Genomic DNA, 27,318 nt, shown 5'->3' with positions numbered 1-27,318 from the left:
CAATTATGTATTAAGGTTTACGTGTCTTAAATTGACTTAAGTTCTAAAAAGGTCCAAAATCGGTCCGGTCTGACCTGAACGTCTATAAAACGTTTCAATCACGTGCACATCACAAACAATAACACTTTATTTGTGGATTTAGGCAAAATTTAGTGTTTTAATTTAGCACAGCATATTTTATAGTGAACATCACATTTTTGAATGGTCTTCCATTTGTTTGACAGCTACTATTCAAACAAGAAAATAAAAATAGTAGAATCTCGAAAGCAATGGAGTTTAACATTGATGTTTAGCAGCCATTAATCAAACATGAAAATGACAAAAGTACAGTATTACAAAAACATATGACACTACTTTAGTCATTCAAAATGTTTACTCATTTTCTTGGTCCCCGACCACCGGCTCTTCCGGGAGTGTGATTCATGTGTTCCACCATTAATGGTTAAAAGTCAGAGCTATGGCACTACCAAATTATTTCCTAACAGTCTTGTATTACTGTTAAAACAGCCATAAAACAAGTATCCATCAACCCCAGTGTGCTTCAGGTGATCTGCCATTGCTGCATCAAAGTCTGAATCTGTTGCATTTGGGCTACACCTGTTCACAGCATCTGAGTGAGAGAAAAGAATATGAATATTAAAAAAAGTAGAAAAAAGATCAAAGGCAAAATTTTCCGTATTTGAAAATTTATTTAGAAAATGTCAGATTATCCCACAACTAAATTTAAAATACATACAAGATTGTAATTAACATGTTACACTTTATTCTTCTCTAGAATAACCGAATGTCAATAAAAGTTACTAATAACACTAGAATAAATTTATTTAAGGGTAGCAAAAGCACCTGATGAGTACTGTACTCCATGCTGTTCGTTTTGAAAGATGAACTTCAGCAAATAGCTGTTATTCTTGATCATGGCAAGTCTTCATCTTCTATGAAGAGTCTAGATTGTGACAAAGAATATATGTTAGATTAGCGGTGCCCTTGAGAAAGACCCTGTAAACTTTGTAAAAGTGGTATTTCTGGTAAAACCTGATGTTCTTACAGAGAAGTCCACTAAATAGAGAAAATAAAAATTACATAAATGAAAAAATAGACAAGGAACAAGAGATTTTTGCAATGTCATAAGGCCAAAATTACCTTGAATTACATAGTATAGCTTTGAATGGCTTCTTTTTAAGTTGACCACCACCCCTCATAATGAATTTCACCATAAATGCATTTAACGTGATTCTGTGAAATAAATGACTCCGGATTACTTCACCTCAGAAAAATTACAGTTTTGTTTTCAGATTTGTTGCTGTCACTATGGTTCTTTTGTTTACTACCCAAATATTTGTATCTACACAGAGAAAGAGATAGAGAAAAACAAACAAACACAAACTACATCCGCACAAACACACACATTCTTTGTCACAATGCAATCTCTTAATAGAAGATGTAGACTTGCCATGTTCCAGAATGCCAGATATTCACTTAAGTTCATCTTTAAAACCGAAAAGCATGGAAAATATTCCTTTGGAATCCTGAAAGAAAAATCTGTTCATTAATATGTACACACACCTGGACACATGACTACTTCTAAACTGAATGTGACACTTGCTGTCACATTTTGTGTTTAATACAAACAATTAGGGCGGATGTCCCAAAGGAAGAAGGTTTGGAACCCCTGATTTATTTACACATTGTTCCTGTAGTTGCATGAAATTACTCAACTTAATGTTAATTGTAACTGACACAAAACACAGCCAACGTTAGCTCTTTACCCGCCAGCCTTTACAAAAAAAGTTCTGAGCCAGCTTCAGCGTTTTTTAACATGTTCTCTAAACTTTGATGGCTCACAATACATTTTCTGTTATGAATAATAACTTGTCTTTGGCAGTGAACGGTTGATTTTTAAATGACAAGATAACTGTGGCAGGGAACGAGTTAGCAGTTTGGGGGATTAATGATTTTGCTATCAATATCCTAGCAAGAAGCATTAACGTTACACAGCACAGTTCACAGGGTATCTGCAGGTTTCTGAGAGTTAGATTTAAGACTTTTTAAGACCTTTTTAATACCATGCAGAATGAAATTTAAGACCAATTTCATACTGAGGTCGAGGGACATGAGAGAACGGCGCGAAACCAGTTCAGCTCACAGAGGAGCGGAAGCATAAAAGGTGGAGCGACGACGCGGTTTCTGTTTTGTGTGGTCAGCAGTTGTCCGCGAGGGGCTGCTGGCTTATACTTTCATTTTTGTATTGGTTTGTTTATTTTTTTTAAATTGTTGAATGTTCGCCGGTTCCCGCCTCCTTCCCATAACATCTTACCTGATTACACATACCAACAAATTTGCAAACAGCAAACAATACCACCAATTACAATCATTAACACACATTGTTTATTGACATATTGAAAGCGTGAAAGAACAATAAATTGCAAAACATAGTGCAAAGACTGACTAATCGTTAGGCAGAACAGACAGCCAACAAAAAAAAAAAAAACTGCACAGCAGTAACATGAGGAATGTACACTGCATGACAATAACCTGAACATTGGGTTTTTACTGTACAGATCTCAGTTCCTTGCCCTTTGTATCCAACTCTGTCTCAATTTGCTGTAATTCATTTGTTTTTTCTTTATATCGCTTCCTCAGTGTGTTGGATTTTGTAATGAGCTGTGCCATTAAGGTGCCCGCTTTTCCCTCAGCATCTTCTGCAAGCTTGTCAGCATCCTTCTGCAGGCTCACAGATACCTGGACCAGAATTCTCTTCTTTTTCTTCAGGTCCTCAATGTCGTCTTCCAAAGCTTTGCGCTTCTGTGCCTGGACATCAGAGATTTTCATTTTTTTCTGCTGATCAAGGTGCATTCTGTATCTTGATCTAGCAGATGCAGCAGAGGCCAGTAACTCTTTTGAGATAGGGACATTGAGGAGCCCCCCACAGATGCTGACATAATCGCATATTAGTCGATGACTGACCATTGTCTCCTCCTGCATATTGCAGGTCTCCACTTGTTTATTAATGGAGAATCCTCTTTCCACTGTTGCCTGCCCATGGGACAGGAGAAGCAGTTTCTTGCAAAAGCTCCATAACTCATAGCGCTGCCCAAGAACTCCATGCAAGAATACGTCTAGCCTGGTTTCTGTTGGTTGGTATGAGAGTAAGCTCTCATTTTCAACAGATAAAAAATCATTGAACTGCTGGATTATAACATCACCTGCAGAAAACAACAAAATAATATTAATTTAATTATATAAAAAAGTATGCATATAAATGAATACATAATATTTACACATGTCATTTTTTACATTTAAAAGCATATTTCATAACTTGATTTAATACACTTTGACAGAACTGAACTATTCTTTCCTACCAGCTGAGACACCTCCTGACAACTGTTGGGATTGCAAAAACCTCTGCACTAGTTTTGTCATATTGCTCTTGCACCAGTCAGGGTCAGACATCATCATGCTGGGGTCCAAACAGGCCACCTGCCTCACTACTGGATACTTTAATGGGCTCTTTTCCTGCACTTTCTGGATGATGGTACACATCACCTTGACACAGTCTTGCCTAAATTCCAGGGCTGTGAGTTCACCTAACTTTTTCTGTTTCTGTAGTTCCTGATGGGAGGATGTAAACAACCTATAATAACCTATTATAAAATCAAGCTTTCAACTGAATCCATCAAAATTACAATTGTATATGTAAAAGAATACCTTAAGCAGTGATTCTGCACCCAATCCCATGTTTACTTCCTTTAGGTTGACCCAGCTCTGTTTGTCACTGACATCCAGCCTGACCAGCTGCAGTGAACTGATATCCTTGAGTACCTCTTTCTTGACAAAACGCCTTAGCATACTCTGCCAAAAGACACACAAAGAATGTTACCCAAATATTTAATTGAATTGATTTCATTTTAATTAATTGACATTCAACATATAACGACTATTGTAGTATACTATTGTAACCAGTATTGTTCTTTTTGTTTGCTTTATCCCCTTGATCCTTAAGCTATGCAAACTTGCAAAAGATTGCAATTAAAATGATCAGATTAATTATTAGCATTATCAGAGTGCAATAATAGAATTACCTTCATCAGCTCAGCCAAGTCTTTGGCAAGGAACGGAATCACTGGTACATCCGTTTGATAGAAGGTAAGAAAAGGACTGAAGGTCCTTGTGATAGCCATGTAGAAATGTAGCTTTGCCAGAATAAGAGGGTCTTTTTCAGCAACTTCAAGAGTGTCATACGATGCTGTTCCCGGATTTGGTAGCTTCTTTTTCCTGACTGCATCGATGTACATGGTCACTGATGGCCAGAATTCCAGAGCTCTCTCCACGACTGGTAGATTTTCGAGCCACCTGTGTCCACAGAACGGAAGTGGAAATTTTGTGCATTTGGTTAGAGCAGTGAAATCCTCCCTCCTAGCTGGTGTATTGTGGAAGAGTATGTGCAAGGCCCTCAGAACCTTCTCCAGCTTCCACATGGAGAAGCCATGTTTGCAGGCATTATGTAGCGTGTGGAGGCCACAGCTCCCCACCACAATTATTTGTGTGCCACCAAACTGCTCACGGTGCTCTTGTTGGAGCAGCTCTAAGAACTTCCAATTAACATTTGGTCCATCCATAGAAATAGATAACAGCTTTTGGAAGTCTAGCTGCAGTGCACATTCCTAAAAACAAAAGTTTAAAAAAAGAATGAGAGGAAAGTTTGGCGTATTGGTATGCCAATATTCCAAGGCAGCATGATAAAAAATAGAAAAAAAAACAGTAATATTATGAAATATTATTACAATTTAAATGTAATGCAATGTTTTTCTATTTTATTATACTTTAAAATATAATTTATTTATGTGATGGCAAAGCTGAATTTTCAGCATCATTACTCCAGTCTATCATGATCCTTCAGAAATCATTCTAATATGCTGATTTGATAATATGTTATAATGTTGGAAACAGTTGTGCTGCTTAATATTTTCTGGAATCTGTGATACTTTTTCATGATTCATTGATAAATAAAAAGAACAGCATTTTTTTTTCAAAATAGAAATATTTTCAAACAATATAAATTAGTACTATCCCTTTTAAAAATATATCAATTTAACACATCCTTGCTAAATAAGGAATTAATTTCTCTTTAAAAAAAAATAATACGGACTATTACTAAGTAGTGAATATTGTTACAAAAGATTTTTATTTTAAATAAACACTGTCCCTTTTTTACTTTTTATGACTGGAGTAATGATGCTGAAATTGCAGCTTTGATCACAGGAATAAATTACTACTATATAATAATTTAATAGTTTTTTTTTTGCCTTGATGAGCCTTGATGAGCATTAGAAACTTATTTTAAAAACATTACAAATATTAATGCGTCTAAACTTTTCACCGGCGGTACAAGCTACATACACATACACACACTTCATATCAGAAAATAATAATTACTGCAAGCTAGAATGCATAAATGGTTAGTGATGGGTTGGTACTTACTTTGAAATGGTGAAGCAAATCTTGAGCTGTCCCATGTCCCATGAATTGCGAACCAAGGTATCTTGACTGGACGCGATCTTGTCCCCAATATCGGACGTGCAAGTCCAATTGCTTATTTTTGGACGTTTCATTAAGGCTCTCGTCAAACATTAAAACAAACATTTCCTTGTTAACATCTGCAACGAGGAGCTTGGTTATGTAAGGAGCCAGTCCAAATCTGGCAATGTATGCAGTTTTGTCTTTACCGCACGCAAATGTACAAGCGATTTCAGAATCGGGAAACATAGTTCGAAAAATGTCCCCGACAGCATCGTTAGCGTTATAGGACTGGTGCTTTGTTACAGTATGCAGAGACCACAGTACCTCGGCTCTGAGTGTTGCGGTGGCGCCAAACGTTGTTCGGATGTCTGTTGGCGTAGAAACCGCGGTGCTTGAAGCTGATGCAGATGCCGGAGTAAGGCATGGAGCAGTGCTCAGTGGTACTGAGGAGGGCGCAACGGAACAAAACTGAGAAATATCTGGTGTTCTCCGACAGGTTTCCGCAGCCGCTTTGTGTTTTTCGCACTGCATGTGCGTTTCCAAAGCTTTGATCCCCATTGTTCCGAGTTTTAAAACTTTCTTGCAGAATATACACCTGACTTCGAAAGCATTGCCACAAACTGGTCTTAACCACGGCGCAAAATTAGGGTTATGTAACCAGTTTTCATTATATTTACACTTCCCCATGGTTAAAGCGAGAAATTGCTAACATCCAGTCCACGCGCCTAGCAAATAACCCCGCGAACTAACGTGTGAGTTGCGGTTCCGCCTTTTTTTTTTTTTTAGAAATAGACGTAGCCTAATAATGACATGATTTTAAACGAAAATACAATGTTTTTATGGTGTAGGTCTGATTGGATTTTTAAGACCTTTGAAACGCGGATTTAAGACATTTTAATGCTATTTAAGGCCTTATTTTCACATTATGGAATTTAAGACTTTTTAAGACTTTTTAAGGACCCGCGGACACCCTGAGTTCAAGTGTAGAAACTAGCGTAACTTTAAACTACCTTTTAGCCTGCTAGCTAATTTCAGCCAAACACAAACTACATGGCAGTTGACAATGTGCGCAACATTTCTTTCAGTTCCTTCGTGTCCAACAAGTAAGACTCAACCACATTCCCAACAGTAGTATTTGTATAACTCCGTCACTTTTCGAAATAAACCACACCGCCATTCCCGAGTCTTCTTCTTCTTTACAGTTTATTGCTGATGGTAAATCAACTGAAGGCGCATTACCGCCACCAACTGGAGTGGAGTATGAATCACCGATTTTGACAGCACAGTTTTGGCAATCATCCACTTTAAATTGTGAAAGCAGATATTATAACATTATATATGTAAATGTGTCATTTAACTAAGATGAATACAAATGATCGTGTATTTAAAAAAAAGATTTCCTGCTTTTTGCAATGGGTGTTGTTTGACGTGTAACGTCAACGGACGTCTATCACAACATTTTTATAACTAATTGGGCACTCAAATGAATCATTGCAGTATTATGCAAGGTAAGCACAATTTATTTTGCTTATTTCATAAGAACTTTACAAAGGGTCACGATGGACTAAAAATGCACGTGTAGAGGACGTCACAAGAGGACGCCCTTTCAACCGCTTCAATATTTATATAATTACACGTAGCTAAAGTCAAAGTAACAATCATACATGCAACCCATAGAGATCTGTTGACATGTACAAATGTATCTCAATGCATTTTTAGGAAATGTTATATGTCACATATTTTTACCGGTTTATGCCGTCCTACCGCGACTATTTTAGGCCAGGGACACGACGTTGCCGTCGGACCAATGTTTGTTGGGTAGCTACTCCCAGATGTGTTTATTCCTGACATTTGCATTATTCTCTATTTTTATTTCAGGTGTCAAAAAAGATAGAGTACATGGCGTTGCTAAGTACTGGCTTGAGCACGGCAAAGCACGTCCTGAAAATCGTGGTGGATCCAGGCAAAAAGAAGAGGAGACTGCAAAGAGGGAAACGATTCATAACCACATACAGTCTTTTACTTGTAGAGCAAGCTGCTACGCCCGACATGGTGCACCAGGGAGACAGTACCTTCCAGGTGAATTGAGTGTAGCACAAATGCACAGGATGTTTCTTGAGCTAAATGATCAGCAAGTTTCCTACTCACTGTATTGGAGCATCTTTGTCTACGACTTTAACCTGGCCTTTGGTCATCCTGCTAAAGATGTGTGCTCTTCATGCATCAAGTATCGCAATGCAATTAAAGAGCCTGACCCGTCTGCAGAAAAGCAGAAAAAAATTCTGACGTACACACTACACAGACGCCGCGCATGTCAATTTTACAACATACTAAATGAAGTGGGCGCCTGGCTTGAATTAGGGGTGTGCGATATGACGATATTAGATCGCGAACGATTAAAATGACTGCACGATCCACTTTTCCGGGAAAATCGTTAAATCGTCCTATATAGTAGTGTTCTATAGAATTCGTCCACATACTTGCGATAGATTGCGTCATGTTAACAAACTCGTATACGTTGCTTGTGAATTCAGTAAGATTAAGTGACGCGGTCAGTGAAGATGGAGGGAAACACGGAGGACTTGGTCCCTAAAAAAAATTCTACATCAGTAATATTGAAATGGTTTGGGTTTTCCCCAACTGACAAGCCCCAAACAAAAGTTATTTGCATATGTGGCAATGATAAGATTAGAGCGTCGTAAGGCAACACAACGAACCTTTTTAACCACCTCAAAATAAAAGGGACTGAAAGAGTATCCCGACAGTCAAATTATAAAGGGATCCCACGCGAGTAAATCAGGTACAACCAAGCATACGGAAACTAAAAGGCTTAAACAACGACTTTAGCGAAAGAACCATTTGAGAAAGGAACTCCGTATCCGTATGACAGAATGAACAAGCGCTGGAAAGATGTCACTGACGCGGTCGCATTTTACCTGGCCAAAGACATGATTCCCATAAAGACTGTGGAAAATGAGGGCTTTAAAAAACTGCTCAAAGTCGTAGATCCACGTTACGAAATACCCAGCCAAAAATATTTATCCTCCACGCCCATTCCACAGCTTTACTCCGAGTGCCGCAACAAGATGCAAAACAAAATTCAAAATGTAAAGTTTTTTGCTAACAGCTGATTTATGGTCTTGCACTTGCATTAAATATTAACTTGATTAAAATATTCTTCAAAATATAAATGGTAAAGAGTATATTTTTATATGGGGACTTAGTTTGGCTGTATTGAAGCCCCTTTAATTTGCAAAATAGCCTTAAAACCAATTTGAAGAAGAACCGCGATAAAATCGTGAATCGTGATCTATCTGGAAAAAATCGTGATTTGAATTTTTTTTCTAGATCGCCCACCCCTAGCTTGAATATCAGAACTCCAAGGACAGTAACACGGTTGCTTCAGCTTTATGGCACTATCTTAGCTCAGTTGAGCTGAACTATGTCAATGTGAGAGTCTCCGCCTGTTCTCAGATTCCTGCTACGGCCGGAACAAGAACATGCATCTTCTGTCTATGTTGTTCGCACTCCTTAGCCATCTGTACCCTCAGTTTAACGTCACCTACTTTTTGCCGATTCGATGACACAGTTTTCTTCCAGCACACTGAGTGTTTGAAAGGATCGAGCAAGACATTCGGAAAAAGACAACCATTCTGATGCCAGAGGAATACTGCAAGATTTTGAGGAAACATGGCACTGTTCATGAATATGGAAAAGATTGGCAGTGCTACAACTTTAGAGACGAAGCAGCCAGGTTCACAAACAGTCAGAGATCATTTGAAATAAGTGATGCGAGTGTATTACAAGTCTCTGGAGATAAATTGGGGATTTAACCTGTGTTTACTGGTGAATTTAGCCAGCACGCTGTGCTGAAACAGGGAAAGCATTGGTGTCAGTTCAATCCCCCTCTACTTCCAGATGTGAACTGCGTCAAAGTGGAGAAGAGAAATGATGTGATGAAGCTGCTGGGTGAGATAGGAGTGCAAAAATCAGTGCAGGGTTTTTACAAACGCATCCTGTTGAATGCTGGTGTTAGGGACAATGCGCAGGACCTTGAAGATTGTGATGAGGATTAAATATCTTACATTCTCCCTTTGCCTGCGTACATTTAGTTGTTCTTGAAGTACAGCAGACGATACTTATGGAATCTGAAATGCAGTACAGAAACAAATGTATAGGGTAATGCAACGTATGTCGCTTTGGATAAAAGTGTCTGCCAAATGTAAAATGTAATGAACTACTGATGTTACACTATACTAGTCATGTACATGTTATGACAATGGATTGTTGATATTTGACTAATATCAGTTTAATGTGTACTGATTAAATGAACTTCTTGAAACTCGAACAGTGCACTTGTTAGTTTTATTTTATTCTTTTATTAAAAAAACTTTATGAAACGCGACCTTCGTAGGACGCACTGAAAATCTTGGCCAGGACGTGTCCGGGAAAAGTGGCATGGAGTGTCATCATTTCTTAAGGCTCCCGGTGGCGTCCATTATAGAAAGAGGTTTCTTCATGTCTTTTCTGGAGATGTGTTTAATAAAGTTTCCGTTTTGCCATCCATTGGGCGTTAATGGATTTATTGTCTCAGCATCTCAAATATAAAACAATCATGGTATTATTTTCACATACCTTGTTTAGTGTTTCTGAAAAACCATTGTCAACTAAATAACACACTAAGAAAATGTTCAAAATCACATGTGTCCCAAATGTGCTTAAAATATCAAACATTTTTGTCCAAAGTGAATAAACTGACTGTCAAGAGTGTTGAACAAGTATTATTGTTAAAAACTTGTTACTTAGAAACTTCTAAGACCCATGTTTTCTCCCACCTGCACTGTAAATAAATCCCGTTAGAAAAACGGAAATTCTGTGGAATTCCCTTAGATAAATATTTTGTTTATTTACCGCATACTTGTCAACAAATTTCTTTCATAAATATGATGTAAAAGTGGAGATAGTTTTTTCTGGAGATGCAGCACATGTCAGTATGAAACATGAGCTGCTCATGTTTCCCGGCTGCCCTCGGCTCTTATATCCTAAGCAGACATGAAGCTTACTGGAACGGATCATTTGAAAACTGACTCCACCGACTCTAATGCCAGATATATAAATCTAAATAACTAAACGGCTTAACTGTGTACCACAAAAGACAGCATCACCGACTGAACCTCTATCCCAATGACATTCCTCTATGCCCAATTTAACCAAGAGGAACTTTAAACAAACAGCACTGTTGACTGATACAACAGAACATTCTCCTCACACATAAGTAAATATGCAAGACACTTCTAAACATCATGTGGGATGCTCCTCATCCCATAATACAAGAATTAAGACAAAATTCTAAGAATTAAAAACTGAGAGGACGGAAACTGACAGTGTTTGAGAGCAGACACTTTCACCCAAAATGACTCATTGAACACACACCTGTCTGTCAAGAAAACATATTCTCATGATGCTTGTGTTGACAGGGCCTGTTAGACCGACTGACCTCAGCTGCTGTAGGTGAGACCAGCATGGACCAAAAAAGATTAGCATATGAAAATAAAAGGAGGCACAGAAAATAAAAAATATAAAAAGATATATCCGTAAAAGACACCATCAAAGGCAATGTTGACAGTTTTAATAGTTTAAACAAAACATTGAGCTTACAAAATTGCATAGGATACATGATTGGGTGATGCATTCAAAATGGCAAGAATCAGTATGCCAGAATATAATCTGCTGTTTAGACATCCCTTCATCTACCAAATAATTGAATGTCGATATGCATTCGAGGGAGCTGAACAAATTAAATTTTTAAACTTGAAGTTACAATCACAAACCTGTGCTTTAAAAAACTGGTCTAATTTTGGAATGTTAAAAAATCCAATGTGGTACACAAAGCTCATTTTTGGTGAACTTTTAAAATATTTTTTTTGTAAAGTTCACACTCTCACTGTCACAAACAGATTTCATATTAATATTATAAATCCAAACATTTTTGTTTCTTACATTGCTAATAATAAAGCCACTGTTTGCATTAAGCCTGGACATGAAACAGAAAGTGTGTGACCATAAGACATTGATCTGTTAAAGTGAACAAAGACTTCAGAGCTGGAGAGCAGGTGCATTCGGCTCCGCTGGGAAGCTGGCCGTTGTGTAAGACTCTTGTCTGTGTTCCACAGATCCATCTTTATAAATTGTTGAGCTCCAGGAGAGTTTGGTCGAGCACCTGGTGCATGTTTAGATTTTCCTCTTTGGCCTGAGATAGTTTCTCTGGTGGTGTGAGAACAGAAAGAAACCATGTGAGACTCTAAAGCAAAACCTCAGAATGAAGCTACACAGAGAAATAGAGAGAAATACAAATAAATAATCAAATCTTGACCATTACAACATACAGAAAACAGAAATGAGAAGATGGCAAAAAGTGTATTTAATTCAGAAACCAAAACAGTGTTATTCAGGGCAGAACAGTTCAAAATGTCTGATGTAGATTACACTCAATATAATGCTGTCTAAAGAATACTGTCTGGTTTTAAGAAATATAGAGCTGGGAAAAGAAGTATTTGACACATCAGCATTTTTATCAGTAACAGGAATTCTAAGTGGGCTATTGACACAAAATTTCAACCAGATGTAGCCATCAAGCCAAATATTGAATTCATACAAAGAAATCAGAACATTTAAGTATACAAGTTCAGTCATAATAAATAAAGTGAAATGACACAGGGAATAAGTATTGAACACACTTTATTTAATACTTTATAGAAAAGCCTTTGTTGGTGATTACAGCTTCTAGACGCCTCTTGTTTGTCGTCTGCATTGCTCAGGAGTGATTCTGGCCCATTCTTCCACACAAATGGTTTTTAAATCTTGAAGATTCCTTTGGCCTCTTATGAACTTTGATCTCCAGTTCTCTCCATAGATTTTCGGTCAGGTGATTGACTGGGCCATTCAAGCAGCTTGATTTTCTTTCTTTGAAACCACTTCATTGTGTCCTTGACCTTGTGTTTGGGATCAATGTCTTGCTGAAATGTCCACCCTCTTTTCATTTTCACTTTCACTTTTCTGGTAGATGGCAGCAGAATTTTTATCCAGAATGTCCCGGTACATTTCTCCATTCATCCTGCCTTCAATAATATGAAGTCTGCCAGTACCCCTTCCTGAAAAGCAGCCCCAAACCATGATGATTCCACCCCCAAACTTAACTGTTGGTATGGTGTTCTTGGGGTGGTGGGCAGTGCCATTTCTTCTCCAATCATGGTGTGTAGAATGACTGCCAAAAACTTCAATTTTGATTTCATCTGACCATACTATAGTCTCCCAATAATCCACAAGCTTCTCCAAATGCTCTTTCGCAAACTTTAACAGAGCCTCAACATGCTTTTTGTTCAGCAATGGAGTCTTGTCGTGGTGAGCGTGCATGGATGCCATGGCGGTTCAGTGCATTGCTTAGTTTGCTTTGAAACAACAGTACCTGCGGATGCAAGGTCTTCCTGAAGTTCTGCCCGAGTGGTTCTTGTCTCTTGGAGAACTCTCCTGATTATTCTTTGGACTCCTCGGACAGGGATCCTACGTGGAGCACCTGATCGTGGCCAGTTTATGGTGAACTGATGCTCTTTCCATTTCCGGATAATGGCCCCCACAGTTCTCACCGGAACATTCAGCATTCTGGAAATGCGCCTATAACCATTCCCATCAAAATGCTTTTCATCGATACGATACGATACGATTACGAAGATCTACAGAAAGTTCTTTGCTCTTCACCCATGATGAAGTCTTTCCTGTGTGCCTCCTAGGTAATGAGAAGCCTTCATAGACCATCAATTAGGACTAAAGCAGCTGATATCAATTAGTACTGATAGGGTTTCTCTCTTTATACTGACAGATTTCAGGTGATCTCCTGGCTTTCTATGCCATTTTGCACCTTGTTACCTTCATGTGTTCAATACTTATTCCCTGTGTCATTTCACTTTATTTATTATGACTGAACTTGTATACTTAAATGTTCTGATTTCTTTGTATGAATTCGATATTTGGCTTGCTGGCTACATCTGGTGGAAATTTTGTGTCAATAGCCCACTTAGAATTCCCCTTACTGATAAAAATGCTGATGTGTCAAATACTTATTTTTCCCGCTGTATATATCTCAAAAAAGTTGAATCTTCTGCTTCACTGTATCAATAGACAATATCAATTTAAGACTTTTAACTCATGAGGATCTATCTTCAGTTAAAAGAATGACAAGTAGTTATAAAACTATGATGATATTACACGGAACAGTCTAAATTCACAGACGGAGATGCTTGAACCTTTCTGTCAAGTTCTCTCTCAGTTTCTTTAAAAAACACTGAATAAGTCTTATGATCCATACTCAGTGGTTCACACAGGTTCACTTCACATGGCCATCTTTACACTTCAGTGGAGTATTTTTCATGAAAAGGATTATTGCTGAATGTATTCTTTAATTGATGGAATAAACTCTTCTTTTGGGTTTGAAAGTTTCTAAGAGACTGCATGCTTGGCTATACATCAAAAACACATTTAATACAACCATTCCTAGAATGTTTTAGCTTAATAATGAATGACATAAATATATTGTATAAATAAAGCGTACTCCCGTGAGAACTCTTAATAAAGACTTTTGAATCTCTTTGCACATTAAATCATGTCAAACTGTTGTGATGGGATGTAAGCAGGACCACTTGTTCTTTACAGAAAACATGCTTTTGGGATAGAAATCTTTGACCTCGGCAGCATGAATATAGACAAGCAGGTCGTGTAAACACAGAGAAACAACAAGAAGAAGAGGAGATAAACAAAGAGAGAGAAGCTAAATGATGACATCTATCATTATTGAAATGCAATACTTGGGTTTTCAGAGTAGACATGAAAGACCCCTTCAAGCATTACATAGAGGACTTTGTGACTAAATTGCCTAGTCAAATCAAATAAGTTTATGGTTAAAAGTTTTTATATGGAGAAACAATCTGCAATCATGTGACAGAAATGTAACGCCTCTAACATATCTGGAACATCAGGTTCCAAAGCAATTGTACTGACAGGTATGCACATCTAACTTGCGTATTCATTTGGGCGGTCATAGACAAATCAGACCACCAACTGACGTAGATTTGTGGGGGTGTGGTACCACAAGACGTTTCAAGCAGTTCTGGATGAGCTTTCGCTTTTATATAGAATACATCTTTTGTTCTGACACTTTCATTTTTGCAATTTTACGTGTCTAATACATGCATGGGCAACTTATAACACACCAAAGACACAGAAAAACATGTGTTAGTGCCAAATGACCCCTTTAATAGACCTCAGACTCTTCAAAAGAGAGTGACGTCACATCAATTTATGAAGAATTATTTGGTCAGTTCAGTTCTGTAAACACTGCAAATGTAATGAAAATCCACATGAATCATTCAGGAATAGATTCAGTTGTAGTCAGTCATATAAATAACTAAACTGTGTGTATAGTACTAATGCTGCTGCCTTCACATGCTGTCAGAAATTTGATAGTTCCCTCTTCAACCTGGAAATAATTTATTAAACAGTGCTCTTTCAATGTCAACAGATATTAAAAACGTTTCATGTAACCAAATCCACACGTTACTTCCGATGTGTCTTGAACGCAGTATTAGCTACCATGTGGATGTAACATGTATGTTTCTTCTACTTCCTATATTGAAAAGAATAAAAAAGGTCTAAAATGACTGGGGATGACACCAAAGAAATAAGAACAGAGGAAAGCTGAAGCAAGAGACATCTTGACATTTATTAAAGCAAATAAAAAGGGAAACAAAGGGGGAATACGTCAAAAGAACAAGCCGTCACAGAGATGAGAGACCGTAGAGAAAGAGTCACAACATTGAGTTGACCAAAAACCTCTAAACATCCACAGGAACATGACAATATTCACAGCTCCGGCATGAAGAGAGAAAGACACAAAACATTTCTTCATTCATTTAGAGACACATTCAGCAATGAAACCCAAGAGTGTCAAACCAGAAACAATACGGAGAGAGAAAAGACAGAAGAGAGGAGGAGACCAAGGGAGCGTCTAGAGGGTGGTCATGTCGTTTAGAGCCAAATCCAGTTCCTCGCTGAGGGCTTTACCCTTCAGCTTCTGAGCATACACCTCATCTGAACATCATCCCAGAAGAACACAGACAACACATGAGATGGACAGAACAAAACAATGAGCAGAAAAGGACAAAAGAACACTATTAGATGGAGGACTTTGACTCGGTATGAAACAAACTACAAAGCAAATTCAACTAGAGAGTCGGTTAGATCACCTCTGTCATGAAACTCCATCCGTTGAAACCTCACGCTCCATGCTCTCACGTGTCCACTACACAAGCACTAAACATCTAAAGTGTCACCTCAGTAAAACATGACATGCGGTTTCACTCCGACACATCGCAGAAGACACACAATCCATCGGCTAAACACACGCACGCCACTAGCACAAACATCTGTTAGTATTATACACAACCGGCTGGATTCATGCTGAGCCATTTCAGCTCTTATTGTTCATTTTGCTTTCCAGGAATGAAAGGATAATAAAATGAGACACGATGAGGAGTGAGACTGCCACACTTGATGTAACTGGACCATTCTCCGTTGTTCTGTCATTAGTACATTATTGACACACAGCATCATAAATAACACACTGAGCGAGTACCTTCTAAATCATCAATGGTCTTCTCAAGCTTTGCCACGGACCGCTCGGCAAACTCGGCACGGGTCTCAGCCTGGACACAAGACACATTCTCATCAATAAATAAACACTCAAGCAATACTACAAGGCCAAGGTCACTGTTGCACACTCACCTCCTTGAGTTTTTCTGTAAGTACTCTGACCTCCTCCTCGTATTTGTCTTCTTTTGTCGAGTACTGGTGAATAAATCATACAAAAAAATATAAAAAATAATAATAATAATTACTGTTTGAACTTTTTGCAAACTTAATGATTATTAAGTGTATATAATGAAAACTTTCAGGGATGCAGACTCATTCATGGCAGATCTGTTAAAAACAGGCTTAGTTTACTAATCATTTCCAAGTTCACATTTCAAGTAATGTTTTCTAACAAAATGTACTTCACAACAAAATCAGTTTTTTTCAGTGTAGTTTGCATCTCTGAAACTACCCAGTAATACTAAAAGAGTAGCAAATATACTACTGGTTGTGAATTGAGTAGAAAAAGATTGCACTGTGTTGAACGAAAGACACGGAATAAGCGTGAGAAAGCTCTTTTTGTTGCATAAGAAAGGAATTCTGTACACATTTTTGATGAATAACTTTATAGTATCATTTGAGTGCTAAAGAACAGCATGTTCCTGTAGTTCCATGTCCCCTATATAGTGGAGAGACACTAAAATGACTGCAATATTTTAATTCTTTTTATTCTGATGTGCCCTGTCTGGTGTTTGGCTATTCAGTGGTGTAGCAGTAGTTTCAGGGTGTCTATAATAAGCACAAACACAGATAAACTGTGAAATCATGTAGTCTGGTTTACACATTTTCTAAAATCCTACAACTTCTCTCCATACCTTCTCTGCCTGTGCCTCCAAGGACTTCAAGTTGTTGGTAACATTTTTCAACTCTTCCTCAAGGTCGCCAGATTTGCTGTATCACAGCATGAGAGGTGAAAATAAAAGAGAAAAGGAGAGAGACAGCACTTTAAGAAGACAGGAAAGAAAACAGCTATAGCTACGGAGACCCCAACATGAACAATGAAAGGAGCTTTTAAATGATCAAGAAAAACTGAATCAGATAAAAGAAGCTGATAAAATAGAACACAATGGCACGTAACACAAGGTGTTAATCTCTCATACTGGTTGTACAGTTTGAATAATTTTTTTTTATTTTTTTTTAAGGTGTTTGCAGTAGTTAAATAGTGGAGTTCCACAAGGCTCTTGTCGAGGTCCCCTTTAACTTTACAGGATGAGTTTCAGGTGTACAGAGACAGAGCTGAGAAAAGAACCAGAGGTCAGAAAACTCAAGAGAGGAAACGAAGCCAGCATTAGTGGCGTGGGCACCAAAACTGGGTAATACCTCATCCTCTACAGCCACCATGGATTTAAAATTCTGGTCCATGAGTTTAAGTTCCTCCTCCAGCTGTCTGACTCGACTGGGTTAGTCCAAAACAGTTCAAGGGGTTAATGGGAGGATACCATAGGAATGACATATTCCAGGGTAAGTACAACGGAAAACAGCGACAGAGAGGACAACCTAAGAGTTCCTCTCTTACTAATTATAGAGCATTTACGGCAGCTACAACATCAACACCTTCAGGTTTGCATCATATAGTTTTATTCATGCAAATGTACTAAAACATCTACTTATTTACTCTTCAAATTTAGTCCAGACATATAAATTAGATGACAGCAAAATGGATAAAGTACACACAACAAATCTGTCATACTTACGCCTCAGCCACCTCAGCTCGCTCCTCAGAGCGCTCCAGTTCACCCTCAAGAATCACCAGCTTACGTGCCACCTGCAGTCAGACGTTACTTCAGCTGTTTAATACTAGCTCGACACTTCAAACTGTTTATATATAAAGATGTGTGACCATGCCCTGACTCCATTAATGAAACATTTGCTACTGCATTAAAAGAGGGGAGCTTTAATCTAAATCTAAATACACCCAAGATGCTGGTCAGTATTGAGAGAACCGGACAAGATTTAAAGAAGAGTTCTAATCGTTTAATAGTGAGAGAATTGAGATCCACACCTCCTCATATTTGCGGTCAGCCTCCTCAGCAATGTGCTTGGCCTCCTTCAGCTGCATCTCCTGGATCTCCATCTTCTCTTCATCTTTGGTTGCTCTGTTCTCAATCACCTTCATTCCTCTGTACAGAACAAACACGTTATCACACTGATGCCAGGAACCCTTCATCTGAGAGCCACAAAACATGCGTCCTGTCTGATACTTTCATATAATGTAATAGTTTGGCCCAAAATAACATTGGCTGGAGGCCTTCTGGTCTAAATCGCTGTGGTAAAATCATATTTCATGTGTTGTTGTGTCTGAAGGTGCGAGTAAAAGTGCAGAGATGATGAAGGTGACCGCTGACCTCTCGCTCTCATCTGCAGCTTTCTCCGCCTCCTCTAGTTTCTGAAGAGCAGTGGCGAGTCTCTCCTGAGCACGATCCAACTCCTCCTCAACCAGCTGAATACGTCTGTTTAGAGACGCCACCTCAGCCTCAGCCTACAATAACACAAAACAAACATCAGTTCATACAAACACACATAAAAAAACACCTCCAACAACCTCATTCTAGAGAATTTTCTGTAGGAGTGATTTCCACAAACATTTCTATGTATGTGTATGCCTCTTCAGTTTCCTTTTACATCCAACAACTTTCTCCAAAAATAGCTCATGTCATGCTATTTGTTATTTTATTGTTTTCTTTATGCTTCGTTTATAATTATTTTCTCAAAGTCATATTTTAGAGATACATGACCTTTTTCCATCTGCAAAAATAAAACGGTAGAAAAAGTCACTTTTTCTAACAGTCAGTTTAAGGAAGCTGATAACTTCATGTCTCAAGTTTCGTTCCAAATCTGTATTTCATTTCTTTGTTCTGATGAACACGGAGAAAGATATTTGGAAGAATGCTTATAACCAGACACATTTTTCACCCCATTGAGGTAGGAAAAATACAATGGTTGTCAAAAGTGCCCCAGAACAGGCTGCTGTCCTACATTGTTCAAAATGTCTTCTTTTGTGTTCAACAGAACATGAAACAGAAAAATGATAAAGGAATCCGTCAAACATTCTGTCAACACTATATCACATAAGTGATTTGCTCTAGTGACTCTTGTGGGTTTCTAAGACATTATATTAAAGTCCCCTTGTTGTCAATGATTTTATTCCTTAAAACTAAACTTTGAGCATCAATATGAAATATTTAAACTTGAAAATTAATTTTCCCGTCTTAAAATATCTTGATAGTAACTCTACCCATCAGCTTCAATAGTATATGCAGATACACGAATATATAAATCAGCCCCGTCTTCACTCAGTGAAGCTGAAACAGAGAGCTGACACAGCAATGCGGCGATCATTTTAGCTTGAATCTATGCATCATCTTTGCATATTTATGCCTCACACTGCTCATCCACAGAGAATAGATGAGTTGATGTGTTTGGTTACAGGTAGACATGTGCACGATTAATCGCGGTTACCGCTAAATCCTGCTGAAACTGAGCTGGCTGCGATAATGCAAGGTTTTTGATTATTTATTAATGTGTAAGCTTGTCCTCTGGGATCAGTAGGATATGCTGCTCGATCTAAAAGCAGTGCGAGTTTGAATCGCTTATAAAAAGCATTGTGATGTGTTTTATCTTTGTTTTTCGGTTTGCTCCTGTAAAGCTGCTTTGGAACAATGCACATTGTGAAAGCGCTTTATAAATAAACTTGAATTGAATTTAAAAAAGCAACACCCATCAAACATGATCATTATAAATATACTTCATTATCATGAAAATTCCTGAGGCGGCTTGAGGAACAGTGATAAAAACATGTCCTTTGGCATTTCCTAGAACTACGTGTGTTATGGTCGTCTTCTGCAGTGCGTATTTGGAGTTTCTGCACGCGAGCGCCCTCTGGCTTTCGGATGCAGCAGCATTTTTCCGTACTTCACTGACAAGTCGTGCATAAATCACGATATGTATTTTCGGTTAATCGGGCAGAGGTCTAGTTACAGGTTTATGATGTCATTAAACGCAATCAAACTGCAGTTTTATGAAGAAAATACTCACCGATGGTTTAGAATGATAAATTAGATTTGTCTTTAAGCACAATAAAACACCACATAAACAAATAAGCAACATTAAAAAGTTGATTTTCACCACAGGGGTTCTTTAATATTCCAGACAAAGAGATTAGAAAATACAAATAATACAAATAGACTTATTAAACGTTTATTCCCATATCACTGAATGTAAGCTTATCAGTGCTGTCCAGAACAAAGTACACTGAAATCCAGTTGTTTGTTTGAGTTGTGGAATGTAACCTTCCTTCATGCCAAATCTGCTGAATAGGACTTAGATGAATGTGCTTGTTCTCCACTTAACACTTCTGAGTAAACATCTAAAGAATCACCGTCATGCTGTTCAGTGTAAAGCGCAGTCCCAGAAAAACAAATGACTACTGATCCACAACCAAATAAATCCTTGCAACCTGATTCACATTCTGTTATCTTCAGAATGGAGGTAGCTGTGGAATGCGGCTGGCATTCAAACCATTCACAATACTTTAACTTAAAGTTAAACGTTAATGCATTCGTCGTTCAGTGTTATTTATGATTCGTTGACGTATGGCAGCACAAATAACTTGAACAAATGTATTTCCATTAGAACAACAACCACATCAGAACCAAGATCAAAAGAAATATTACAGAATCAAATTGATCTTGTATGCAAGCAAACCACAAACATAAGTAAATACAAAAACCAGATGAAATCTGAACATTCAACTTTAAATGCAGGTGGTATTTGACTGACAGCGGACAGATCTTACAGTAAACAGACAGCGAATGATTAACCTGTTCTGGGCTCAGAGCCAGACTGACTCAAGGTCCACCTTCATCCAGACTAAACCTGACTAATCCCGGTCTTCACCTGACCATTCCTTTACATTCACGATCCACCACACAGAAATATATCTGATGGTCAACTTCATAAGAGAGACAATTCAGCAGCCAGCTACTAACCACATTCATATCAAATGTTTTCACTGTCAGATTTGGTTGATCTGACTTATGTCTTGAAAACATTTCTGTGAAGTCAACTTGACAGTAGGATGACACTACAAAAGAGGAATCGCTACAAAACTAGTTAACGTTACACGAGACACATTCATTCGTGTAAAACGTCACAGTTGTTTACACACAGTGAGCCCAAAGTAAATGTGCTTTATTCTTTCTTTTATTCATGAACAAAAGGCTGTCTGGTTGTCTGGAATTACGCAAAAATGCAAGACCTCTCTTGGCGCTGCGCAGATCCTTTGCCGCATGACATTAGAGTATCGCGAGAGCGATACGAAACCTGAGCTCTCGCGATAACTCAATGTCAAAAGACGATCGGTCTGCACAGCGCCGTATTTAGTCAAACATACCAACCGTCTATAAAAACCTTTATATCAAGCTGGCTTTACTATAATAAAACATCATTTAATTCAGATAAAGTTTTTTGTTTTTGTTTACTAAACGCCTCTTACCAACAACATTACCCCATTTCCCACAAACACGTCCTAAATGTGACTCACTCTCTCTCTGGCTTGTCTCTCAGAGTCGAGCTCTCTCTGCAGGATTTCTGCTCGATCTTCGGCATCATCCGCCTGCTGCTGGAGGTTCTGGATCTTCCTCTTCACCGCATCAATGGATGTCATTCCCGACATTCCCAGTTAATCTAACGTCACGCGACGACAGAACAAGTATCGCTTTATCGCGGTGAATAACAGCCGATGTAAACCCGTGAGATGCGCGACTCCAGCGCTTCTCTTCATAACATTCCGTCCGGATTCCAGCAGTCTCGAGGAATTCCTCGTTTTTTTCACTAAAGTTCAGAGCAACTAGGGTTTCTGTGGCCACGCCCCCTCTCCTGGCGTTCCTTTGATGACGCCGTGGGTTACAGGACACGCCCTCTCCGGTGAGGAGCGTTTGGTGTCGGCATGATCTCCCTTTGGAAAGTGAACCCTAGTTGCTTTATGAAGTGTAGTATTTGTGTAATTACTAAAGTTAAACTATGTTTACCCTACCCACATGAACTAATACTGCAGTATACTATATTATTACATAGTCAAATTCCAAGATGTGTGTTTGAACATACACCACTGCCTGAAGCGTTTATAGTCGCTTTATCAATGTGGTTTGAAATTTTATTGGGAAAAATCTTTAACCTTGTTAAACTCGACCTACAGATTCAGTCCTTTATAACCTTTATAACAATTATAAACGCAGGTCATTGACCAACAATCACAGCCCACTGAACTACAGGTCTCCATCACCTAATCCTGTTCATAACATCTGGAGAATCAGAGAGATCAATGCAGCACTGTCCACTGTACAAAAATGTGTCTTTTTCAATCCTAAATGAAACTGCAGGTGAATGCAAGCATTGTTCAGTCTTATACGTCTTATTCTGAGACAAACTGTTGAACTGAGCAAAGTGGAATCAATTGAGACGCATTCATTTACTGATGTAAGCTAACTGGAAAACATGACCGCGCTTCCCTGTAAACAAATGACTGCATTCTTCTGATGTTTTCCCTTCTTTGGTCATGTGTAAATTATACACAGTGTCTCTACCACCACACAGTTTAAGATACACAAAACACTTCAGAAATTACACTTCTCTCATGAAATTACATTCAGTGTGTATATATATTTGATCACATCTGTTGAAATCGAGTGTTTTCTTCTAGACATATCTTCACTGGAGTTACAGTGACTTTCTTGGCTTGTCACGTGCACCATAATACAAGTTTTTACAGGTTGAAAAGTAATTCATAATACTAACTAAAAATCTTCAGAATGTAAGTAGATTCGTGTTTTTCTAAATCTTAAAAATCAACAAAACATTGTTCACAGAAGTGTTTTGAGAACTGATATTGTGTGATATGTGTTAAATATAAAGTGTTACTGCTGGTAAAGAGACCATACTGAGGTCATCTCATCTTAATGTCACTTTACAACCCGAAATATTTCATTTACTATTGTGAGTTTCTATGAAACACATACACACACACACACACACACACGCCACACACACACACACACACACACACACACACACACACACACACACACATACACAAGAGCACCCATCACTGACAGTGATCCAGTCACACACAGACGAACTGGCCACTGTGAGGTGTTGACAGTATTTATGAAGTGTTTACAGAATGTGATATAAGGGGTCAACAGTTGTCAGCATACCGCCATCAGGCTCAGTTACAGCTGACGCACGCACGCACGCTTCAGATGCTGTACTGACTTTAGCCACACGAGGTCGCGACTTACCACCTACAGCTCAAAAAATAAACACACTCACATTTAATGTAAAAGATTTCTAAGATTGAAAATGTCCAAAATGAATAGAAAAAATAAACGTATTTTTGCGTAAAGAAAGTTTATTTTTGATAAAATCCATTAAGATGTTTTGCATTGTTGCACCCCTTTTCAGCCTAGTGTAATAAACATTCAGTGTCATGTATAGAACCTGTATATTGAGTGTGTTATGTGTAGAGGTTCATGTGAGATATGTTGTGTTACTCACATCTGTGGCCTTCTTCTCAGCCTGCTCGAGTTTCTCCTGAGCGTCCTTCAGTGACTCAGAGTATTTATCCAACTCGTCCTCGACACCCTTCAGTTTCTTCTGCAGGCCAAGGAGCTCCTCTTCCAGCTACACACATTATATATATTTGAATTAAAATCAAATCAAATAGAGGTCTACATATTATGTGCAAAAACTAAACAACAACAATGTATCAACTGAAATAAGTCAGAAATTAAAACTAAACTAAAGCTTGACTAAAATATAAAAAAAGGATATATAGCAATTAAAATAATTACATAATTATAAAAAGACAAAAGGTCATAACAACATTTAAAAAAATAACAAAATGAGATACTAAAAGTTATAAAAATATAAAATATAAAAATATAAAATATTAAGCTAATTGAACATTTTAGCAAAACTACATTTTAAACTTATAGATTTAAAAAGAAGCATTGTTTATATGTTTAACCCATGAATACATCTGTTCTCTTATTGGTCTATTCAAGGGTGGCTATAGTAGGAATTAATATAGATAATATAAATAAATATTTGTCTTGTAAAGTATATGTTGTATTTCAACAAACACTTAAGAGGACCCTTCTGTTTTGTCATCATTTCTTTGTATCAATATTAGTTTTTGCTTAGTCTAATGTAACTTCATTACTTTGAGTTTGATGAACTTGAACCATTTAAGGCAATCGGTTTCCTCAAACCATTTAAGTAATCTTACAGTTGTTAAGACTTATTTAGATTTATTAACTGAATTCAAACTGACTGATTACTCTAATGATTTTCTAAACCAATACTTAAACATGTATGTCGATTTCAAATCAAAGTAATTATTAGTTTTAAAACTCAAATTTTTAAGGCAATTGGTTTTCTCAAACGGTTTGAGTTACCGTAATTTGTCAGATTTCACAGTGTGTGCTTCTACTCGTCTGTTACACGATGACATGTTAATCTAGTCAAATAAATGTGTGTGCATCAGGGATATGTTGAGGTCATGATGACATTATTATATTAGGCGATGGATCTGCCCGGCTTCAGCTGCCGGGAGTCACTCTCCTATTTTAACAGGCATCAAATAAACCCCCATAACAGCACACATAACTCTGTGTCTCTATTTATTGCGTTCTTTGTGCCCTGGAGACAGGCGGCTTCTGTATATGGAAGTGCACGCCATCATATCGTCTGTGAAAATAGACTACAAGGCTTTGTATAAGGAGACTCGACAGAACAAATGAGCAGCCTGGAAGCAATGCGCTCATGCTGGATGCCTGTCTGACGGAGCGGGTGGGACAGGCTTCAGTTATGGGTGGCATTGCGGCCTGGACCTTTTACTGGCTCCAAATGATACAAAGCCTTGACCCTATTGTGCGGAACAATTCCATGAAGGTAGAGTGGACAAAAAAAGATCCCAGGCACCATTTGAGCCTGTTAAAACAAAGACCTTGGAACGAAAATAGATCAAGTTGTCCTATCAGAACAAACAAGTCCCAGTTTTCGTTTAGTGAGACGCATGTCACAGTGATGATTCTGAAGCAGATCAATGAAGTAAAGATGATGTGAGGAAACTATATCATATTACAGGGCTACACCATCATGTCAAGCATGTTCAAGGTGCGTGTTTCTCTCATACAGAGACAGCTGGATGTCTGTTATGGAGAACACAGGCGCTCACGAAAAAGTGTTCCTTGTCTGTTCAACCTCCGCAGGAGTGAAGGCATCGCTAAGAAGAACCCTGTTAAGCATCTTTCCTTTGAAAACCATTACAGTCAGCATGTGTATAAATGCAAGTCTACATTTAAAATGATCACCCTCTGTTCTACTTCCCATTGAATGGAAGGAGAGAAAATGTGGAGCCTGTAAATCACGGGAGAGGAGTTGTAACGAGGATACTTTCTTGAATATACAAACATATTTACACCTCTATATTTGTCCGGAGTTATGCGGGATTGGCAGGCCTTTAGGAATAAGACTAAATAGATCTAATAATAGAGACGCTGCTTAAGACACATGAGAGATGCTGGAAGTCAAGTTCACCAACCTGATATTTAAGAAATGCTTTGGAAAACTTTAATAAGCCATTTTATATGAAGTAACATGAATTCTTTTCATACTTCAACGTAAAAGTTCACAAACTTTTTCTTCCTATTTGCATCAGACAGTTCTATGAACACATTAGAAACACAGAAAGTTTTATCACGTCGCACAATCTTACCAGTTTGCATTTGTCCTCTGCCCCTTTCTTGTCGATCTCCGACTGTTCTGCACGATCGATGGCGTTCTCCTTGTCCAGTTTCAGCATCTGCATTTTCTTCTTGATGGCCTCCATGGTTGATTTCTTTGGTTTGTGAAGACAGTCGAGCAGAAACAGGCACAGACGGCGAGGCTGACCGGACGGACAGAGAGACAGTTGGAATCCTCTCTAGAAGAACTCTGGTCTTTTTTGGAAACCTCTCTAAAGTCTGTGGGATAGTGACGTCCCCTTGCTGCGATTCGTCCGGCTGAATTGGCTCAGGGTTTGAGCCTGAGCTCATGTCCATGTTTGGGAGGCTGTGATTCCTCCTCATACTCCTGTCAGACATCACAGCATTGCTTCTCAAGCCCTCTCGTGTAGATCCTCAGCACATTTTGTATGTTTCTTTTAACACAAAGGTCAGTAAATCAGGTGTGTTAGAGATAGTTCATCTAATAATAAAAGTTCTGTCACTGTTTATGCACACTCATCCGGTTGACTGTATGTCTGCACTTCATTCAGTGGAACGCAAAAAAAGCCATTTTGAGTAATTTCTCAGAGGTTTGTGTTCGTACTATGAAAGTTACTGGAGGTCATTGTTGTTTGGTTTCTCAAAATATGTTCTTTTGTGTTTTGGAGAGGAAAGGAAATCATACAGGTTTGAAATGACATGAGGCGAGTAAATAACGAAATTTTTCATTTTTAGGTGAACGGTCTCTTTAAGGAGCAGTGCATTAGAGCTTTATGATTCAAAGACATCCACCTAAACAAGCTTGCAGTGTACAACATCAACAGTTTTGTTACAAAGGTGTAGTATACAATAGATCTTGAGCAATTTTAATCATATTACATATGCAATAAGGTACAAGAGGCTGTGCTTTATCGTGAATAAGTCACAGACATGGTTAGGCCAGCAACAATAGGTTTTGTTCACGTTGCTAAGGGTGCTAAACTAAAGCTAGTTTACTAAAAGAAAAAACTTTTCTGTTCATTGAAATTAAATAAGATATTGACCTTTAAATAAATAAACAAATAATTTATAAAATGACAAATGCATAAACTAACAATGCAAACTTTAAAATAAACTTAACGTTAAAGTAAAATTAACATACTATAAATCTAAAAACAAAAGCTAATTTTAAATATTAATAAAACTAAGATCAAAAATATAATAACTATGTAAGGGTGCTGTGCAGCGCTACACATAATTGTTAGGTGAAGCAGCCAATTGACCAATCACAATCAAGGACTGAAACTTACATAAA

At 38.1% G+C, this 27,318-nt stretch overlaps 2 protein-coding genes and 1 long non-coding RNA gene across 10 annotated transcripts; all 3 read right to left on the bottom strand.

Annotated features, from left to right (window-relative positions):
- Positions 1-471: 471 nt before the first annotated feature.
- LOC130411309 (uncharacterized) lies at positions 472-1,900 on the bottom strand. Its single transcript, XR_008905059.1, has 2 exons — positions 844-1,900; positions 472-610 (listed from the first exon to the last, which is right to left on the bottom strand). It is a non-coding gene; the product is annotated as an uncharacterized LOC130411309 (long non-coding RNA).
- A 647-nt stretch (positions 1,901-2,547) lies between these two features.
- On the bottom strand, positions 2,548-6,075 carry LOC130412125 (uncharacterized). Its single transcript, XM_056737267.1, has 5 exons — positions 5,479-6,075; positions 4,080-4,661; positions 3,706-3,849; positions 3,360-3,609; positions 2,548-3,203 (listed from the first exon to the last, which is right to left on the bottom strand). Exons 1-5 carry the CDS (start codon positions 6,073-6,075, stop codon positions 2,548-2,550), a joined length of 2,229 nt encoding a protein of 742 aa, XP_056593245.1.
- Positions 6,076-11,131: 5,056 nt separating this feature from the next.
- Positions 11,132-26,262, bottom strand: tpm2 (tropomyosin 2 (beta)). 8 transcript variants are annotated; one of them, XM_056735817.1, is made up of 9 exons: positions 26,036-26,260; positions 23,812-23,937; positions 18,603-18,736; positions 18,260-18,377; positions 17,952-18,022; positions 17,073-17,148; positions 16,351-16,413; positions 16,202-16,271; positions 11,132-11,781 (listed from the first exon to the last, which is right to left on the bottom strand). In XM_056735817.1, exons 1-9 carry the CDS (start codon positions 26,147-26,149, stop codon positions 11,699-11,701), a joined length of 855 nt encoding a protein of 284 aa, XP_056591795.1. In that variant the 5' UTR covers positions 26,150-26,260; the 3' UTR covers positions 11,132-11,698. The 8 variants fall into 8 exon arrangements, with proteins under 8 accessions (XP_056591795.1, XP_056591794.1, XP_056591799.1 ...); XM_056735816.1 differs by lacking the exon at positions 17,073-17,148 and adding an exon at positions 17,578-17,653 and having other exon boundaries at positions 26,036-26,259; XM_056735818.1 differs by lacking the exons at positions 11,132-11,781; positions 17,073-17,148 and adding exons at positions 15,260-15,657; positions 17,578-17,653 and having other exon boundaries at positions 26,036-26,262.
- Between the last annotated feature and the right edge of the window lie 1,056 nt (positions 26,263-27,318).

The sequence above is a fragment of the Triplophysa dalaica genome, chromosome 22 (genome assembly GCF_015846415.1).
Source record: "Triplophysa dalaica isolate WHDGS20190420 chromosome 22, ASM1584641v1, whole genome shotgun sequence".
In the NCBI taxonomy this organism is placed as follows: Eukaryota; Metazoa; Chordata; class Actinopteri; order Cypriniformes; family Nemacheilidae; genus Triplophysa; species Triplophysa dalaica.
Note: the sequence above shows the minus strand (reverse complement) of the source record. Positions and strands in the feature narration are given on the sequence as shown.

What these genes read in the sequence shown, in the direction of transcription:
- LOC130412125 (XM_056737267.1), bottom strand. Translation starts at nt 6,075, where the DNA reads ATGGGGATCAAAGCTTTGGAAACGCACATGCAGTGCGAAAAACACAAA. An exon ending in ACTTGGCTGAGCTGATGAAG is followed by an intron (nt 3,850 to 4,079) that starts GTAATTCTATTA and finishes GTCTTTTGGCAG; the next exon opens with AGTATGCTAAGGCGTTTTGT. An exon ending in GTGCAGAATCACTGCTTAAG is followed by an intron (nt 3,610 to 3,705) that starts GTATTCTTTTAC and finishes TCCTCCCATCAG; the next exon opens with GAACTACAGAAACAGAAAAA.
- tpm2 (XM_056735818.1), bottom strand. Translation starts at nt 26,149, where the DNA reads ATGGAGGCCATCAAGAAGAAAATGCAGATGCTGAAACTGGACAAGGAG. An exon ending in CTGAGAAGAAGGCCACAGAT is followed by an intron (nt 18,737 to 23,811) that starts GTGAGTAACACA and finishes GTGTTATTGTAG; the next exon opens with GCTGAGGCTGAGGTGGCGTC. An exon ending in TTACAGAAAAACTCAAGGAG is followed by an intron (nt 16,272 to 16,350) that starts GTGAGTGTGCAA and finishes TCTTGTGTCCAG; the next exon opens with GCTGAGACCCGTGCCGAGTT.